The sequence below is a fragment of the Myotis nattereri genome, assembly GCF_964212035.1.
Source record: "Myotis nattereri genome assembly, chromosome: 5".
NCBI lineage: Eukaryota > Metazoa > Chordata > Mammalia > Chiroptera > Vespertilionidae > Myotis > Myotis nattereri.
In genome coordinates, this window is record NC_138080.1 from 48,236,579 (window position 1) to 48,256,760 (window position 20,182).

General features: G+C 37.8%; 1 protein-coding gene across 2 annotated transcripts in view; it reads right to left on the reverse strand.

The window, feature by feature from the left end:
- Positions 1 to 20,182, reverse strand: part of FSTL5 (follistatin like 5) — a 594,131-nt gene that overhangs the window by 64,707 nt on the left and 509,242 nt on the right. For both annotated transcript variants that reach the window (XM_081091744.1, XM_081091745.1), the window contains exons 11-12: positions 18,369 to 18,395; positions 12,178 to 12,296 (exon numbers count right to left, since the gene is read on the reverse strand). In XM_081091744.1, coding sequence (XP_080947870.1) covers positions 12,178 to 12,296; positions 18,369 to 18,395 — 146 coding nt within the window. The remainder of the gene's footprint in view (positions 1 to 12,177; positions 12,297 to 18,368; positions 18,396 to 20,182) is intronic.

The following is a 20,182-nucleotide window of genomic DNA, read 5'->3' on the forward strand; positions in this document are numbered from 1 at the left end:
AAATAACCATTTAGAATTTTTTATAGCAATTTGACATTGTCATAATATCCATGACATTGCCATGTGTGATCAGTGGACCTATCCTGAACAGAATTTTTGTTGTTGTTCATCCTCCCTCAACTATATATGTTTTTCCCCATTGATTTTTAGAGAGAGTGGAAGGGAGAGAGAGCTGCCTCTCACAGGCAGTCCGACCTTGACTGGGAATCCAACACATGACCGAGAAACCAACACCTGACCTGCAGGCCAACACTCTAACTGCTGAGCCACACTGGCCAGGGCTACTTAAACAGAACTAGAGCAGTGTGAGTCTTGTTTGACTATCCTATATATTTTGGCTAATATGCAAATCAACCAATCACTATGATGTGCACTGACCACCAGGGGCAGGCACTCAATGCAAGAGCTCCCCCCTGGTGGTCAGTGAGCTCCCACAGGGGGAGTGCTGCTCAGCCAGAAGCCCTGAGCCAGGCTCCCAGCTGGCTAGCGCAGTGGTGGTGGTGAGAGCTTCTCCTGACTCTACAGCAGTGCTAAGGATGTCCAACTGATGGTTTAGGCCCACTCCCTGGGCCTAAGCCATCAGTTAGACATCCCCTGAGGGCTCCCGGACTGCTAGAGAGCGCAGGTCGGCTGAGGGACCCCCCCCAAAAGTGCACAAATTTCGTGCACTGGGCCTCTAGTATTAAGCTAAATAGAAAAGTGAATAATGGAACACTTGAAAAACTAGTGTTTACTTTATCAAATGCAATAGAATGTCAAGAATTGTTCTCATTGAGGATTTGTTGCAAATGAGACAAGAACTCTTTTGTACTTGATTGGAATGTTTAGCTTGGGATTCTCAGAATATAGTTTACAGCCATGTAGAAATATTTACAATCAAGATTAAGCTATTTGTGAATATGCTAGATGTGTTATATTATTTTAATCTTGCTTTGTGATATTAAAAAAAGCACCTAGATCTTACAATAATGTATTAAACAATATAATATCAATGGCTATCTCTCTTACTGAAACTTTTTTAAAAAAGAAACAATGAGATTAAACTACTTTCATCAATTTTAATTGGGATCACTGCTTATAACCCAAACGATACAATTGCTCTTTCCTTTAATTAGATGTATTCAATTTATCTCATTCTATTTCCCTTTCCATTTATTAAAATGTCATAAACAGTCTAGTTCATATTAATCAAAGCATAAGTAGTCACGGTAAGTTAGGGGCTGATTTGCCTTAATATAGCCTATTTTAGAAAACTATCATAGCACAATTTTGAGTCTACTATATCTAGGTACAGAGGCCACATTACAGAAATGTTCATCTTTTAACATTTATTGATCACTTTCAAACATGACTCATTTAACCTGCATACTAATCCTATGTGATGGGTAATATTATTATACCAGTGAAGTAAACAAGGCTTAAAAGGAATATTAACACAGTTCATCTGAGTGTACAGCTGAACATTATTACATCCAGGACTAGTTGACCTCAAAGCCTGTTTTCTTAGAGTCTCTAATATGCTGTCTCTAAGAGAAACCAGTGTTCGATTTCTAGCTGTGCAATGTAATCAGCTCTGTTTTTATTGTGACACTGAAAGCCATACATTCTTTTTATGTTAAAAGAAAAGATGAACATTTCTGTAATGTGGCCTTTGTACCTTGATTGATTGATTTGCATATGTTGAACTATCCTTGTTCCCCTAAAAAAAAAAAAATCTGATGTACTGTTTTTTTAAATGTAGGGGTTTTGTTTGTTTGTTTGTTTTGTTTTGTTTTTTGTTAATCTTCACCTGAGGATATCTTTCCATTGACTTCTAGAAAGTGGAAGAAAGGGGAAGAGACTGAGAGAGAAACATCAATGTGAAAGGGACACATCCATTTGTTGCCTCCCGCATACACCCCTACCAAACCAGGGATCGAGCCTGCAACTGAGTTATGTCCCCTTGATCAGAATGGAATCTAGGACCCTTCAGTCTACAGGCTGACACTATCCACTGAGCCAAACTGTCTAGGGCTGTACTCTTATATGTGTATAGTGACTCCTTATTACTCATATAAAAATGTTTTTTAAATGATGGCAATAGATTGTCTGACACATACATCATTCTGGTCACATTCACTCATAACTTGGCTGGCACTTATTAATAATCTCTTAAAGAAGACTTAATATGCTATCTTAGATAAAATTACTTTACCCAATTAACATGCTATACAACTCCATTAAAATGCCGCTGCACAATTTACATACTTCCCACTGTTGTTCCCTCAGTGTTAAGCTTACAGACTTACAGTCTAATAGATGCACATGATAAGAATTTAAAAGTGTGATTTTAAATAAAATATTAGAAGCCCTCTTTAAGTCTAGCACTTCAAAGACCAATTTTATAAATTTATTTCTCTTAAAATCTACAGAGTAATCTTCTGAGGACTAGTTAGAGGTAGTTTACATTACTCTCTTTAGGAAGCACTTGGCAGGATATCATTGTAACCACAAAGGGATGAGAGCTTACATTTTTCTCCTTCTGTAACTCTTTGTAAGTTAAGCCATGTTTGAATAGAAGCCCACTGAGAAAACAGTAAGTGGGGCAACATTCCGATTACCTTTCTAAAACATGCAGTGGTATTGAATTCCAAAGGTTGCTCTATGGCTTCCTGGGGAAAGAAACTGCATCATATAAAAGGGCTGGTTTGTACCAAATATTTTTGCAGGCAGAGTTTGGAGAAGTAGTAATTTGATTAGAAACAGGATGAAATGCTGAAAAGAGAAAGTTGGGAGTATGACAAGGGACTGATGAAATCCCTTAAGGCTGCACTTCTAGAGGCGAGAGGAGACACCAGCAGAGGAAGAAATATGGACTATTGTGTTCCCCATTTCTAACTTCAGTTACAATTTCTGGAAACCTAAGCATTCTGGACAAAATCCTTACATATGCATTACATTCTAATAGAGCACTAACAGTATTTATTCCTAAAGGTAGAGTAATTTCCATGCGTGAAAATTCCAAACGTGGAAAACAAGACATTTTAGAGGTGATTTGCATCAGACATCCTGTAGAAACTATGTTGCTACATGTCACTGTTATTCAGCATTTATACCAGGCACAGAATATCTATGTCCCAAAATATAAGACCCGAGCATGAAAACATACGTGTACCTCCTAAATTCTTCTAGTGACTATAGAAAATAGGTAACGCCATGGTATATGTGAAGAACAATAGGTAGATTATCTGTACTAATAAAAGGGTAATATTTTAATTAGGGTGGATGTCTTTTGGTGCCTTCCTCTGATCTGCCAGGTCATCTCCCGCCTAGGGAGGCCAGACTGTGGCTTAGGCTGAGAGCTGAGGCAGAGGCAGTTAAGGGCGATCAGTCCGGCAGGGGAGCAAGGTAGGGGTGATCAGGCGGGCAGGGGGCAAGGTAAGGGCGATCAGGCCAGAAGGCAGAGTCAGTCTAAATTGGTAGCTGGGCATCCCCCAAGGAGTTCCAGATTGGAGAGGGTGCAGGCTGGGCTGAGGGACCCCCCTCCCCCATGCACGAATTTTGTGCACCAGCCTCTAGAAATAAATAATTGACTAAAAAGGTATTTAAGATTAAGAGAGTGGTGGGGAGGATGACACAATAGTTGAAAACCAGAAGAGTCAAAAAGTTAGTAAGCTTGGAAAACCCTGTCATCCTTGAGTATGTAATTTAAACATTTTGCCAAACCTATTTCAGTGTTAGTCCTGAATTCATAAGTCTGGAGTAGAATTCTATCTGTCTGAAGTTCATACTATTGGTGACAAGATGAAATCATGTGTACAGCTAGGATAAATATAGCAAGAATTCTATATAGTAAGGCTACATAACCAAAAAGAAAATAAAAAGATGAAAGTATAACTGAAACCAGGTTGTATGGATTTTTTTCCTAACTCACTATCAGAAGCTGAAGCCTGATGCAATCTGACATTGCACCAAAATTGAATTTTTATTTAGAGCAAGCAAACAGCATCTTGTGAGAGGTGTGATGGAAGATTCTATATGCTAAATATTTCAGTTTTTTATCTAATCTTTACTGGACAGTGAGTTTTTGAGGGGATTTCACTGCTATTCTCTTAACATGAACAGTGTATTTGAAAAATGTTATATCCATGTTTAATCCTTTTCATGAGAAAAAAAAATGATTGTAAAAGATTCCACTACTCACACTCAAAATATTAACTTTCTAAAATCCAGGTTAACTAGTATTTTTTTTTACATTGGAATGCCAAACTTATACAGAGCATCTGCAGAGTACATATTATGTGATCCTGAATTAATAGACTCATGAGATTTTACTTCCCTTGAAACAATTCAAAGATAAATTATTCTATGAAACATTTTTCACAAACACATTAAAAGAAGAACATGACTTTGTGGGAATTATAGGATAAGAAGTATTATGATGAGGAGGAAATTAGATGTATATACCTTTAAATTTAGAGAATGCCTAAAAGATAGAGTCCCATGCTCTAGGCAATGGAATTTTCACTAAATTCATTTAACAAGTGTTAGTTGACTACCTGCCATGTATAAAGCATTTCACTAAGCATGTTGGGAAAACAAACACTATTTAAACAAGGTCCTTGACTAAAAGAGACAGTAAGCCCAGCTGGTATGGCTCAGTGGTTGAGCACTGACCTATGAACCGGGAGGTCATGGTTTGATTCCTGGTGCAGGGCATACAGGAAGCAGCCAATTGGTGATTCTCTCTCATCATTAGTGTTTCTATCTTTCTCTCCCCGCCCCTTCCTCTCTGATATCAATAAAAATATATTTTAAACAAAGAGATAGTAAAACACGATGTCAGTTTTATATGTGACCTAGGCTATGGTACACAGTTGTTTTGTCAAACACTTTTCTAGATGTTGTGAAGGTGTTTGTGGAGGTGATTAACATTTATAATTAGTTGACTTTCAGTAAAACAGATCACCCTCCCTAATGTGAGTGGCTCTGATCCAATCAGTTGAAGGTCTTAAGATTTAAGAATGAAGTTTCCACCTGGTTGGTATGGCTCAGTGGTTGAGCATCAACACATGAACAAGGAGGCCAAGGTTAGATTCCTTGTCCAGGCACATGCCTGTATTATAGGATGGATCCCCAGTAGGGGACAACAGGAGGAAGCTGATCTATGATTCACATCATGTATGTTTTTATCCCTCTCTCCTCCCTTCCTCTCTCTGAAATCAATATAAACATATTTTTTTTAAAAGAATGAGGTTTCCAAAGGAAGTAATTCTGCTTCAGAATTTAACATAGAAATACTGCTTGAGTTGCCAGTCTGTCTACAGATTTCAGACTCAAGAATATAATAAAGACTAGAGGCCCAGTGCATGAAATTCGTGCAAGAGTAGGCCTTCCTTCTCCCCGCAGCCAGCACTGGCTTCCCTCTGGAACCTGGGACCCAGGCTTCCCTTGCAGCCCCGGCTCTGTCCCAGAAGGTTGTCCAGAAGGATGTCCAGAGGACATCCAGTCTAATTAGCATATTAAGCTTTTATTATTATAGATTTGTGTCTGAGTTTCCAGTCTGCTGACCTTAGCTGTGGATTTGAGACTCAAGACTGTAACATCAATGCTTATCTGATTTTCTTGTTGGCTGATCTGTCCTACAAATTTCAAATTTGCCACCCCACCCAACATACTTGAGTCACTTTCTTAAAATAAAATATAGACATAAAGAGACAAATGCATATATATATATATATATATATATATATATATATATATATATTCTATTGGTTCTGTTACTCTGTAGAAAAATGTTCTCACATAACACCCAACAATTTTCTCATGAAATTATTTTATAATCAAATACTTAAATCTATCAGAATATTGGACCAAATAGCCTACATACTCTGAAATTGAAATCATTCTTGTTTAAATATAGAGGAAAAAAGCAATATTAAATAAAGCTCATCCAACTTATCATTTATTTCATATCAGGAGAAAATAATAATTACATAACAAATATATATATATATATATTTCTTTTTGGTATTAATAAAGGCCTCTATATATTTAGCAATTATAAGTGGGACATTATGGATTTGATCAATTCACCATTCTCTATATTATTCTTCCTGCTAATATATAAAGACTAGAGGCCCAGTGCATGAAATTCGTGCAAGAGTAGGCCTTCCTTCCCCCGGCTGCCAGCACTGGCTTCCCTCTGGAACCTGGGACCCAGGCTTCCCTTGCAGCCCCAGCTCTGTCCCAGAAGGTTTAAATATATATTGGTTAGCTGAAATAGTCTTATATTTTAATGTCAATATCTAAAGAGGTAGAAATTTCTAATTTAAACACACACACAATATTTAATTATTGTTCTCTTTTAAAAAATACCTGATTTTTCTTACCTCTTCCATAGAGTATAGAAATGTTAGTAAAGTTTTGTTTTATACAGTATAAGAATGCTACTTTTCTGTTCTTACATATCTTTTTATTTTATAATATTCATTTCTGCATAATTCCATATATAAAATGATCATAAGATTTCCCGAAGAAATGACATGCAAAATCTGATGCAGTAAATTAGTTCTTAAATAACTAATTATCCCTGTTTTGTCACTGCAGATGTACAATTGTGGATTAAAGGTTCTCAGATTGAAAGAGATTAACACTGGCCGAAACCGGTTTGGCTCAGTGGATAGAGCGTCGGCCTGTGGACTGAAAGGTCCCAAGTTCGATTCCGGTCAAGGGCATGTACCTGGGTTGCGGGCACGTCCCCAGTGGGGGATGTGCAGGAGGCAGCTGGTCGATGTTTCTCTCTCATCGATGTTTCTAACTATCTCTCTCCCTTCCTCTCTGTGGAAAATCAATAAAAAATATTTTTAAAAAAGAAAGAAAGAAAGAGATTAACACTGGTGCTTGGTTTCTACCTCCTATTCAACTTTTTAAATAGAAATGTATACATAACTTATATCTATTTATGTATATATAAATTTTTATATATATCAGATATGTAGAGATAGGTAAATCAACATAAACCTATATAGTTTCTACTGTAAATGTTTTATGAGGAAGTCTGTGTTTCCAAAGGTTTTAAAGAGAAAAACATTCAGTTATATAAACTTCACATCCCTTTTGTCCAGACATATCACACTGTCACATCAAGTTTTTGCTTGCTTTATTATTTTTATACTAGTGGCCTGGTGTACAAATTTGTGCATATTGAAAGGAAATTAATTAGAAGAAATATTTTAATATTCCTATTTCCCCTTTCTCTTTAATAAAAGTGTCAAATTATAATTTACAATTGACAATGACAGATCGAAACACATGCGTGCGATTGGTGCCAGTGAGAGCTTCATATGTATCATGCATGTGCAAGTCAACTTAGCCTTTTATATATATAGAATAAACTTGCTTAATTAGACCTTCTTTCTGACTTAGCTAAACTTTTTCCAGCCCAGTGAAGCACCCCAACTTCTCTTTCAGATAATTGTCAGCAACACAGCAGTAAATATCAACATGAAGCAGATTATTGTTGTAGATCACTGAGGGAGAGCAAAGGGTAAAATATTTAACTGCAGCAGTGTTTGACTATACTCTGCACAGTGAGAAAACATGAAGTCATTTTCAAGGTCCACCCTTTCTTACTTCTTTTCAGTTAGGTCAAGTTTCTAAATCTCTGTTTTCAGGCTAATGAAAAGCAAATATCACATGATCTCACTCATTTATGGAATATAATGAACAACATACACTGATGAATAAGAGATCCAGAGACAGTGAAGATCCAGAGACAGATCGATCAGAATGTCAAAACTCAGAGGGAAGGTAGGGGAGGGTGGGGGAAGGGGGGGGGGAATCAACCAAAGGACTTCTATGCATGCATATAAGCATAACCAATGGGCACAGACAACAGGGGGGTGAGGGCATGAGTGGTGGGTATTGGCAGGCTAAGGACACATATGTAATACCTTAATCAATAAAGAAATTAAAAGTCAAAAAAAGAAAAAGAAAATAGGATGCCACCGAGTCTCCTGTCTACCTTCTCCAGGACTTCTGTGAGGATCAAATGAGATGAGGCACTGGGAAATGCTTCACATTTCGTTAAAGTGTAAAATGTTTGCACCTGGGTATACAGCAAGTCATGTTCCTGGCTGAAGAAATTGCAAGGAGGCTAGTTGCTAGGGAGAGGAAGCCAGGCATTGCTATGTGATGTCATTACCTGGATGGACACTTAGCATATTAGCCATCCTATCTAATAAAAGAGAAACATAGTAATTGGCGTACGACCGCTACCCTTCCCATTGGCTAATCAGCGAGATATGCAAATTAACTGCCAGCCAAGATGGTGGCCAGCAGCCAGGCAGCTTGAAACTATCATGAGGCTTGCTTGCTTCAGTGACGGAGGACTCCAACGTTCCCCGCCTGCCGCTGCAGGCCTCTGAGCCTGCAGTTTAAAAAACATTGTAACGAATATAGAAGGTAAACAAAACCCCAGAAACCTGCTTTCAGCGAGCCCGGGATCTCAGAGCTGGAGTTGATACAGAGTTTCGATTATAGAACCGAAACAAACCAGATACCTGTTTTCAGGAGCGGAGGCCTAAGAGCTGGAGCCTCAGAGCTAAAGCTGGCCCAGAATAAAAAAAAAAGAAAAAAAGAAAAAAAGGAGCAGTTGGGAGGTTCCGTCACCTGCCAGCCTGAAAACAGCCCTCAGCCCCTCACCCAGACTGGACAGGCACCCCAGTGGGGACCCCCACCCTGAAGGGTGTGTGACCAGCTGCAAACAGCCATCATCCCCTCACCCAGGCTGGCAAGGCACCCCAGTGGGGACCCCCACCCTGAAGGGTGTGTGACCAGCTGCAAACAGCCATCATCCCCTCACCCAGGCTGGCCAGGCACCCCAGTGAGGACCCCCACCCTTAAGGGTGTGTGACCAGCTGCAAACAGCCATCAGCCCCTCACCCAGGCTGGCCAGGCATCCCAGTGGGGACCCCCACCCTGATCCAGGACACCCTTCAGGGCACACCAGCCAGCCCCCACCCGTGCACCAGGCCTCTATTCTATATAGTAAAAGGGTAATATGCCTCCCAGCACCAGGATCAGCGTGACAGGGGGCAGCACCCAAACCCCCTGATCGCCCTGCGGCTCTGTGTGTGACTGGGGGTGGGGCCACAACCTCCCTATCGGCCCTGCTCTGTTCCTGACAGGGGAAGGGGCCCCAACCTCCTGATCAGCCCTGCTCTGTGCCTGATATGGGGGAGCTCCCCAACCCCCTGATCGGCCTTGCTCTGTGTGTGACAGGGTGCAGCGCTCCAACCCACCCCCCACCCCCACGGGCCCTGCTCTGTGTGTGACGGGGTAGAGCCATAACCTCCCCATCGGCCCTGCCTTGAGTGTGACAGTGGCAGTGTCCCAACCCCCTGATTGGCCCTGCTCTGTGGGTGATAGAGGGCGGCGCCCCAACCCCCCCCCCCCCCCCATGGGCCCTACTCTGTGTGTGACGGGGTAGAGCTATAATCTCCCCATCGGCCCTGCCTTGAGTGTGACAGTGGCGGCGCCCCAACCCCCTGATCGGCCCTGCCCTGAGGGTGATAGAGGGTGGCGCCCCAACCCCCGATCTGCCCTGCTCTGTGTGTGACAGGGGATGGTGCCCCAACTCCCCTATCGCCACTACTCTGTGTCAGGGGGGAGCTCCTCAACCCCTGATGGGCCCTGCTCTGTGTGTGACGGGGGGAGCTCCCCAACCCCCTGATCGACCCTGCTCTGTGCGTGACAGGGTACGGAACCCCAACCCCCCTGATGGGCCCTGCTCTGTGCGTGACAGGGGGTGGGGCCACAACCTCCCTATCGACCCTGCCTTGAGTGTAACAGGGGGCGGTGCCCCAACCCCCCAATAGGCCCTCCTCTGAGCATGACTGAGGGTGGCATCCCAACCTCCTGAACCGCCCTGCTCTGTGCATGACAGGGAGCGGTGCCCCAACTCCCCAGTCGGCCCTGCTCTGAGCCCGACCAGGGGCTACACCTAGGGACTGGGCCTGCCCTCTGCCACCCGGGAGCAGGCCTAAGCCAGCAGGTCGTTATCTCCCGAGGGTTCCCAGCCTGCGAGAGGGCACACGCCGGGCTGAGGGACCCCCACTTCCCCCCCGAGTGCACAAATTTTTGTGCACTGGGCCTCTAGTATATATATAAATTCCAAATAGCAAAATCAATTAATCTACAGCCATTGAAAAATGTTCCAAAAAAGCACATTCTTTAAGACATGAGTCAAATTGTGTTGAACCATTTACTGTGTGCTGAACCTGTGTGGAACGGCACACAGGTAATGCAGGAAGAAAATTCTTGCCTCTCTCTATATATATTTTTAATATATTTTATTGATTTTTACAGAGAAGAAGGGACAGGGATAGAGAGTTTGAAACATCGATAAGAGAGAAACATCGATCAGCTGCCTCCTGCACACTCCCTACTGGGTATGTGCCCGCAACCAAGGTACATGTTCTTGACCAGAATCGAACCTAGGACCCTTGAGTCCGCAGGCCGACGCTCCATCCACTGAGCCAAACCTGTTAGGGCACCTCTATATTTGTAAATCAAATTCATGAGGTGACAGTTTTATGATGAAAATATGGATTTCTCAGATTATTTTATTAGTATTAGCAACTGATGTTTCAACCTCTGTGATGTAAACAACACATCAGTATCAGTTAGCTACAAAACTGTTGATCCTGTAGGAATCAGAGAGAAAATCTCCTGTCAAATTATTTTGCTTTTATTTAAATAATAATTTGATGCCAAATTTTTCATACCTGTGTGTTAGCCCAGATTTCTATAATGTTTTTTAAAAAATATGTATGTGGTATAAAATTGAATGACTTACATTATCAGAAGAAAATATTTTTATTTATCTATTTATTTATACACATATGCACACACATACCTTATTCAAAGTGGATTTATTTAGTAGTGATATTATATGATAAAACAAAAAAATTTGCATGTATAATTTTAAATGTTTTCTTACTTGTAAACTATAGCTTAAATATGGTAACAATGCTATTCAGAATTTAACCTATAATTAAAATATCTTTAAATTACACATGGTTTCATTTGTTTTAAGCCATCACAGACATATTGAGTTAAATTATTTCCTTTATTGAAATTGAGATTACTTTGTCCTTACAGAATATCTGGAGGCAAGCTGACCTATCTTATCCCACTCTGGTAATTTTTTTCTTCTCATTCTAGGGGCATGGCTTTAAAGTGTAAATTATTATCTCCATACAGATGTTGGCAAAATTAGGTTTACTGTTGTGAGTACATAGAACACAGAGTTTATTTTTTTATTATTATTCATTAATTATTGTGTTATTTACTTGTGTTATAACTGCAAACCTGCTTTTGCCCACTGTCATATATAAATATACAACAACAACACTGACTACTAGTAGGCTGGAAATAAGAGTTGAAAATAAAAGCTGTAAACTATGGCATTGATATCTATTTTTATTCATATCTCAGGGCCATGCCAACCTTAAAAATGAGTATCAAGAGAGGGTTACATGATGAGATCTTCCAATAATGTATCTAATTTTGGGTGTTTTGTGTATGTCTGAACTTGTGTGGGAACATATGGTAACAGATACCTTTAGTGTTACATATTTTGGTACACACATATTTATGTGGAGATACATAATTTTTTATTCTTGCAAAACATTGCCCTTAAAATATGTACAATTATATAAGGTACACATAAATAAGTAAATTGATATTTCCCATGTAATTCTAAATTACTCATTTCATGGAGACCTCAGTAAAATGAGATAAGAGCAAAAGGGAACCTGGATTTATAAAGCAATGACTAGCCCCCAATTCCCACTGGATTATATCTATTTTCTTCCATTTTGTCAAAGTACACATTGTCTCCCGAAACGAGAGATGTTCTAAATTAAAGAGCAGGTGAAGTTATTATGTTACATTCAATGTTGGTATTTCACTCTTATCACCTTTATTTTAATTACAAATAAATAATTGGCAGCATATAATATATTATTTTTTCCTCAAATATAAAACCTCCATTAATAACAGCCAATATCATAATTTTAATATTTTCCTCCAACACATCTCATATGTCTATATTTCATTGTATTTTCAAAACATAATTCTACTTAACAAAACTGCTACCTAAAAATGCAAAGAAATTATTAAAATACTTGCCTGAAATCCAAGGAGCTTTTCACTAGGCTTAATGTGCCTCTGAAATTCACACTCTATGGGTTGTATCACTTTGATCCCATCTTCATAGAAAACATAGAACATGTTTCCAATTCCCAGACCTTAGAAATAAAAACACATTTAAAAGCTCAAAATGAAATTATTAGAAAACATTACAACCAATACTCAGTGCCCCTCATATTGCTGACAGATCAATCTGCAAAGTCATGTAATGTTAGTAAAGCAAACCCTGTGTGACCTTCACCAAACTCCCAAGCAACTTTGTGATATTAGGCAGACATTCTAGCTTATTCTCCCCAATCTGCAGTTCAGTGCGTTCTGAAATACAACTCTAGTTAATGTAGTTGTTAAGGGAAAAAAATACATTTGAAGAATTCTATTTATCCTAGTACTTTTATTAGAATTCCCTAGTGAAAATAAAATTGCATTATTTGTAGGAATTTCCTTTATATACCAATTTATAGAAACAAAAAGAATAAGACTTTGAGGTTTCAGAAAATGAACAAATTTTTATAAATATAATCCTACATAGAGGTCTTATATGTCATTTTTTATACTAGCAGTGTTTGGACCTATTTCTATACTTTAAAACTTGAATTAATTTTTGGTTTCAGAAAAAACTTCAGTGTACTAATTTAAAGCATACTTTTATTTTTTCACACTGCAGATCTAAGTGTGTGGCATGTTAGATTTTATATCACTTTATAAATCCAAACCTAACCGGTGCAGGACACTACAATGAAATACTGGATTGCAGGTGGGGCTAACCGAAGCCTGCACCTGGCAGCGTCTGCATAGTCCCGCACACCTGCTCTCTCCCTTTCCTCTGCTTCTGCCTTTTTCCCGCTTGTCCAGGCCTAACTGCATGTAGTCCTTCCTTTTCAGATCCTCAGCTGAGTAGCGTCCTTTCCCAGCTGTATTGGTTTCCATAATCACCTTTATTCAGTCTAATTACACCTTACATGACTCAGCGATAGCATGTGTTCTTTGAAAAGCCAAACCACTGTTGCTTAAAATACTTAAAATCTAAAAGTATCTATACAGAGAAAGGTACTTTCCTTAAGTACAAAAAGTTCCTAAGCATTTTTATTTTAATTGAGAATATCTGCAAGGCCTATTAAGTCAAGCCTGAGGATCACAATAAAAGTGCATTAAATTGTAAAATTGTCCGTTTGTTGATCTCAAGACATATTTATTCTTATTAAATGTTCTTAGTTTAAAGAGTCACCAATTCTATCCACATATCACATGTCCACCTATTAGTATAATTTAGAGTAAAATGCATTCAAACATAATTATGACTTTATTTGTCATGGTGTTTATAATTGTCTTTTGGCACATGAAATTATATATATATATATATATATATATATATATATATATATATATATTATATTATATATATATTAAATGATTCCAGATTGTTATGACACATCTTTATTGTTTTATAAATATTTCAAACTACTTATATTTTAATATGTGCAATCTTTATCAGATAATTAACCATTTTAAGTCCAGAGAGTACTACATTACGATGGGACAGTCCTAAATAGCAGAAGAGGCAAAAACTAAATTTAAGTCATATTTTAAAATATATATAATTTAGTAGTTGTCAGCTATTCTTTGTAATAATAGTTGTGCATAAAGGATTATAAATTCCAAGCCCAATTAATACAATTTTAAAAAGTTAGTTTTAATGTAAAAAAATGTTTATTTGTATTAGTAAGCTTCCAGTGAACATTAACCTAAGATTGATGTGTGCTATATATCAATGACTATCAATTTAGTCATTTAGGTATTAATTGTTGTTGAAACCTATAAACATAACCAAATAGTAATGTGGTGTCTGATGGTCAGATGTCTGTTACATACTATACTCAATGATTATTACAAAGTCCATAATTTTTTATGTTTTTAAAATGTATATTTATTGTTGAAAGTATTACAGACATCCCCTCTACCCCTCCCCCAAATAATCCCCTCCAACCCACTCCCACCTCCTCCCCAGGCCTTCACTGTACTAGTGTCTATGTTCATGGGTTATGGGCCACAGAACATTTTTGAATGAACGTGACTCTGCCCTCCTTTAGCTGCTTAAAAATTGTACTCCACCATCAGGAATGTGAAGATGACTGAACCTGGCACTACTCTATGCCTAGTTTGTTTGTAAACTTTCTTGGAAAACTTCCTGCCTTTTATTATTTTACCATATTCTGTACACAATACAATCAGTGGGATTCCACTTTATTCTTGCACTGATGAAATTTCTGAGCTGTATTTTCCTCTAAAACCCACTTAATCCATCCAAATCACCCTTCCATTCTGAGAGACCATTTTCTTTCTTTTTAAAATATGAATTACACATCAGCATTTTTACCAAGCATAAACTACTTTTTAGGTTATTGAAGAAACACAGACATCATTATGTAAGGTTTAGTTTGTTTTTGCATTTTATTGTTTTCAGTGAAATGTAATTCATTGGTGTGTATGAAATAGTTATGCCAACAAAATACCATATATAAGTATATTACTAAAAATAATAATTGTAAAGTGAACAATTATGTATCAATTACTCTGACTTGGAATAAAACTTTACCTATCTTTTAGAGTCATCTTTGAGTCCCTCCCTCCTTACCCACAAGAGGTCTATTTTGCCTTTTTTTGCTAGACATATTTTGTTCATCAAAAAGTTCTATTTAGTATTTGGCAGCAGAATTTATAATATGAATATATGATGCAGATGTGTTTCTTTTTAAATTTGCTGCTATAATGTTGTACATATGTACATTTATTATGAATATAGTGGGGACAGAACAATATAAATTACCTGATGATGGAAATGTTGATAATTGAAGACAAATTCAGATTTTCTTTTGGGGCATTCATTAGATTTATTTGTAAAGGAGTAACAACATATTTGCATATACTCATTATAACTATAGTTTCTATGTTCTAACCTTTTTTTTTGAGAAGGGATGGGAGACTGTAACAGATAGATCAACTCCATTCTCTGGATTCAGACAGCTCTAAGGCAAATCATAGTTATAGAACCAACTCTTGGTTGTGCTGAATAGAGGTAGAGTTATTCAGTCATGTCACAATTACCTTATCTTAAAATTTGAAGGTATTAACTATACTTATATCATAAAGATGTTGTAAGAATATAATGAGATAGAGAAATTGAAACATTTAGCAGAGTTCTAAATTGTAACGAGATAAATTAAAACATTTAGCAGAGTGACTGAGACATAGTAAGATTTCAAGAAACAAAAACTATCACTTTTTTTTATAACTGACATTATCTCTTCTTTGAAACATTAGTGGGCGGAAAAACAAAGGGTGAAATGTGCATAACCTGAATATGATTACTGTCCTCATGATTTCCTCAAATCTATACTGTGAGATATACTGCTAAATTTCAGTTTTCCATGATGTTAAATTCTGTGAATCCATGAACTGCTAAACGTTCAAATTTATTTTCTTTGAGCAGGTCTCAAAGTTGATCCTTTCAGTGGGACTACAAAGTTATAGCTGTTTTCATAATAATACTAAGATGTCATTTGTGGGCTTTTTTGGTGTGTGTTTTCCTCTCCGTTTCCCAAGTTAGATTCTCCCAGAAGTAGAGTGAACTTTTGAACAGGCTATAAGACACATGATGTCAAAAGTGATGTCCCAATAATCCACTGCAGAAGTAGATATAGGAAGCTAGCATTTCTTATTCAATCAGACACTTAAAAGATTTGAAAAATATGAGTCCCCTCATTGTTTTGATGAATACATAGCTTTAAAAATAATGTGCTATTTATGGCTACATGTAATGGGCTTATTATAATTACTTTTAATACATTAATAAATACCCACTTAAATTTTTCTGTATTAAATTCTAATATGATAAACATAAGTGGATAAAAATGACCCACATAGACATAAGTTTATGTGTTCTCAGTCATATTGGAAAATGTAACAGGGTCCTGTGTCCCAAGGAATTTGATAACCATGTAGGTTTTAATTACAATTCTCTCCTCATTGCTACTTTTTATTGTAGTATATTACAAAAGTTCTTGACTCGAGTGAAAGCTTCATGGCTCTAGTCACAGTAAAGATTGGGAACATGTGCAGGCTGTTTTTCTTTTCCGTTTTCCATCCCCTGGTGAAGTCAGACATATGTGCTTTGTCTTTTACAGGTCGATTGTTAATCTAATAGAGTACTGTGCTCTAGAATGTAATCCATATTTGTTGGTTCCTTGTGAGCTTTCTTTTTGCTTTGTTATTCTTTCGATACAGAAAGAGGACATAAGCAAGAATTACCTGCAGTCTCATAAGAGAGAATTATTTTCCAGGGGATTTTCTAATCAATAATGCACCTTTGAACACATGGAATAGATAATGGGTGGAATGTGCATTCCTGTCTCAATACTTTGATGATAGCTGCTCAATAATGATAGTGTATTGTGATAATACCACTATGCTATTTATTATATATAGAAAATATTTTATGTAATTTATACTAACAATAAAATTTGGCTAATTTCTGATCACTAGATGAATATTTAAGTCAATAACAAAGTAGATTTTTTGGTGTTAATTGCCTTTCTCTGACTTAATTTTACATTACTTTAGCATTTAAGTTATAGTCAATAGCAAATTATAATTCTACAATGCAGCGAGAACTTGTGATTATTGCCTTCTTCTGACTTAATTTTACATTACTTTAGCATATAAATTATAGTCAATATTAATCTTTTCACATTCAAATTATCCTAAACTTATCTTTTGTTGACATTTAGAAGAATTCTTTTTTTTAGCTAAAGAAAAATATAGGCAAGAATAGATTGTACACAATTGCATTTCTCACATTGATAACTAGGCAGAAGTAGACTTTTGGTTCATGAATGCTCGTACCTTTTTGCATCTATACCTTTGGAGCTAAAAATCTTTTCACACACACAGTAGTATCCCAGCATTGCACTGCAATAAGACTCTTATATTATGTTCATTTAAAATAAGACTTACTCTTTCATTCTTCCTATAAAGCTTTGAGGAATGACTGTGTCAAGCTATTTATTGGGCAACTGTAATTTAGGAAGTAGGTGCCATCTGACACACACACACACACACACACACACACACACTACAATATATATATATATTAGAGGCCTGATGCACAAAATTTATGCAAGGGGCTCAGCCCTCATAGCCATGGCAGCTTGCCTCAGCCCTTGCAGCTGCGGCTTCATCCGGAAGGTCATTAGGCTGTCCGGTCTAATTAGCATATTACATTTTTATTATATGAATGATGTTATCTCAAAAAAGGAGGGAGGTAGTATCTTCATCTTTGAGAACAAAATTGAAATAAATATCTTTCAAAATTATTTGAATCTTATGATTCATGGCCTTCAAAGGTAGCAGTGTCTCCAGCTCATGTGGGAAGCTGTAATTGGGGAATAGAAAGTTTGCTTTGGATGGACTGTGAAGACAATAACTTGGGCCATTGTTTACCTGGAGTGTTATGTGGGTACAGATATTTTTCTCCTTAGAATAGAATTAAAACACATTGATGGGCTATTTGAGTACCTGGTCTAACACTTTCCAGCCTTTGTGATTAAGTAAAAAATAATAAAAACAACAATAATAACAAATGATAATAGATACCATTTATTGAATGTGGACTACATTTAAAAAACTGATAACAATCCTATGAGTATTGATAAATATCCTCATTTTTGAAATAAGAATATTATTTCATAAAAAGGCTCTAGTGATGGAGACTGAATTTGAATCCAGGTCCCTCAAGTTTATAACCCATTTTGTTAAATAATTTATTATATTCCCTAGATAAGGCAACAGTTTTTATATTTGTTCTTTTCCTAACCTAATGAAGGCTTATTATGTAAATTATGTTTAACTAAAGTTTTTTTAACTTAATTTTATACTCTTAAAAGTATTTCAATATATTGTAATTTAATTTCCTGGCTGTATATCAATTATGATTCATGCTGATGAGCGGTAGTAATATATTTAATGGTAGAAGTTTAAACAAAAATGTTGAAATATAATCAAATAAAAATATTGGCTCAAAATAAAAACTGGTTATTAAAACTGATAGTCAACATATATACCAAAAGATTAAGCAAAATAATTACAACAATATAAGAAATAATAGAATTTAGTACCTTCTTCTCTCCATAATATGTTAGCTACTGCAGCATGTTAAAAAGAAAGAGAAGGAAAAATGAGCAAAGAGAGCTTCAGTTGCACAATAATGTAAATAGCTATTAAAGAGGTCACAATCTCTGAGACAGAACATGTACATAAAAATAGTGAAGTGAATTCAACAAACTACTTTAAAATGAACAAAACAGTAAAATGCGGGGAATAATTAACAATGTTCCCTTCATTTCTTGAAATAGCCTATTCTTCTTGGGCATAAAGATTTCGTTAATAAACACAGAACATTTTACGCATCATTGAAAAGAATGGGATTTTAAAGTTAATTGTATTGAAATACAGCTTTAGAACAAGCATTGGCAGCTAAACTATTTGTTTATTTGATAGTATCATTAGAAGTCACAAATTGTAAAAGTTGTATTTTTATAATTCTCAATATTCCTGAGTAAGATTTCTTATAAATATAGGATTTTGAACACAAAAGTTGCTTATTTTTGGGGAGAGAAAATGGCGGAGGTTTAGACAGACGTGTCGGTGCCTTGTCCCGGAGCAGATAAGGGCGGGCAGCTGAAATGGGTAGCATACAGCCCGAATAAGCAGAGGAGATTCAGCTGAGACAGTCTGCAGCCAGGAAAGACAGAGAAATCCTAGATAAAGGGAACGGTTAGAGGCTGAGGCTGAAACCTCTCCAGGTGCGCCGGCACAGCCGCGGAGACCGTGCCATCTTGGGTGACTGTCGCCGGCATCCAGAGACCAGCTACTAACCCGGCAACAACGGCTCTCAAGCAGCGCGACTACGTGAACTCAGAGGAACTCGGCTTCTCCCCACAGAAAGGTTAGACTTTCCCCAAAGGTGCGGTTTGCAGTTTAGGTTGGAGAGTGGAACGCGCGCAGGGGGGTGGGGGCTCTGCGCCCCACAAAGACCGCGGCCGTTGGAGCCAGCGTGACCCACGAGTGTGGAAGGGCACCCCCAGGGCTGCTGGCAGAAGGGAACGCTATAAATAAGCCCACAGTTGGACGGGACACAAACGGGCAGCCTCAGATTATGCCAGTTTGCCGGCTACTTGGTGCCAGGAGCCAGAGCGCGCGCAGAGACTTCGCGCAGATTTGGAAGGTGAAGCGTTGCGAGTACGCACAACTTCCCAGGCTCTTAAATCTGTGCGTTTGATTGTTGAACCCAGTGCAAGGGACTACCCAGTTGGGGTCAGTCACAGAGCTTGTAAGGGAAGGCTGTTTTGGGGGAGCCTGGGAAACAGAGCGGGGAGTGACTACTGGAAAACCAGCTCTGGGCGGAGGACATTCCCAAACCAGCTTCCGGTACAATAGAGAACACCTGGTCAGAGAGGTCCTATACCCTCGGAGGTCAATCCCGACGCACTGCCACCCAGAGGCAGAGCCATGAACTGACTCTTCTGTAAATACAGATAAGGGCTGTCTGGGAAACCAATGTAGCCTGCCTTAAAATCAGGACTGTGGCTTACAACACAGAGGAACAGTGTATCAGAGGAAAATTCAACATTCTCCTGAATACCTGGTGTGCCAAAAAGAGGAGCAGAAGATCTGAAGCACCTTCATTACAGCCCATTTTTTTTTTAATTATTTTTTTTTAATTGTTTCACCTTTTAACTAAGAAACCATTTATTTTCTTTTTTCATCACCTGATATTACCCTTTTAATTACTACATTTTTATTTTTAACCAGTATTATTACTGCTGCCATTTTACCATTTTTTTTTAAAGTGTCATTTTATTTTCTCTTTATTTTATTTTGGGACTAAGGTTCTCCATTCTATTTTCATCGCTCCTTTAGCATCATTTTC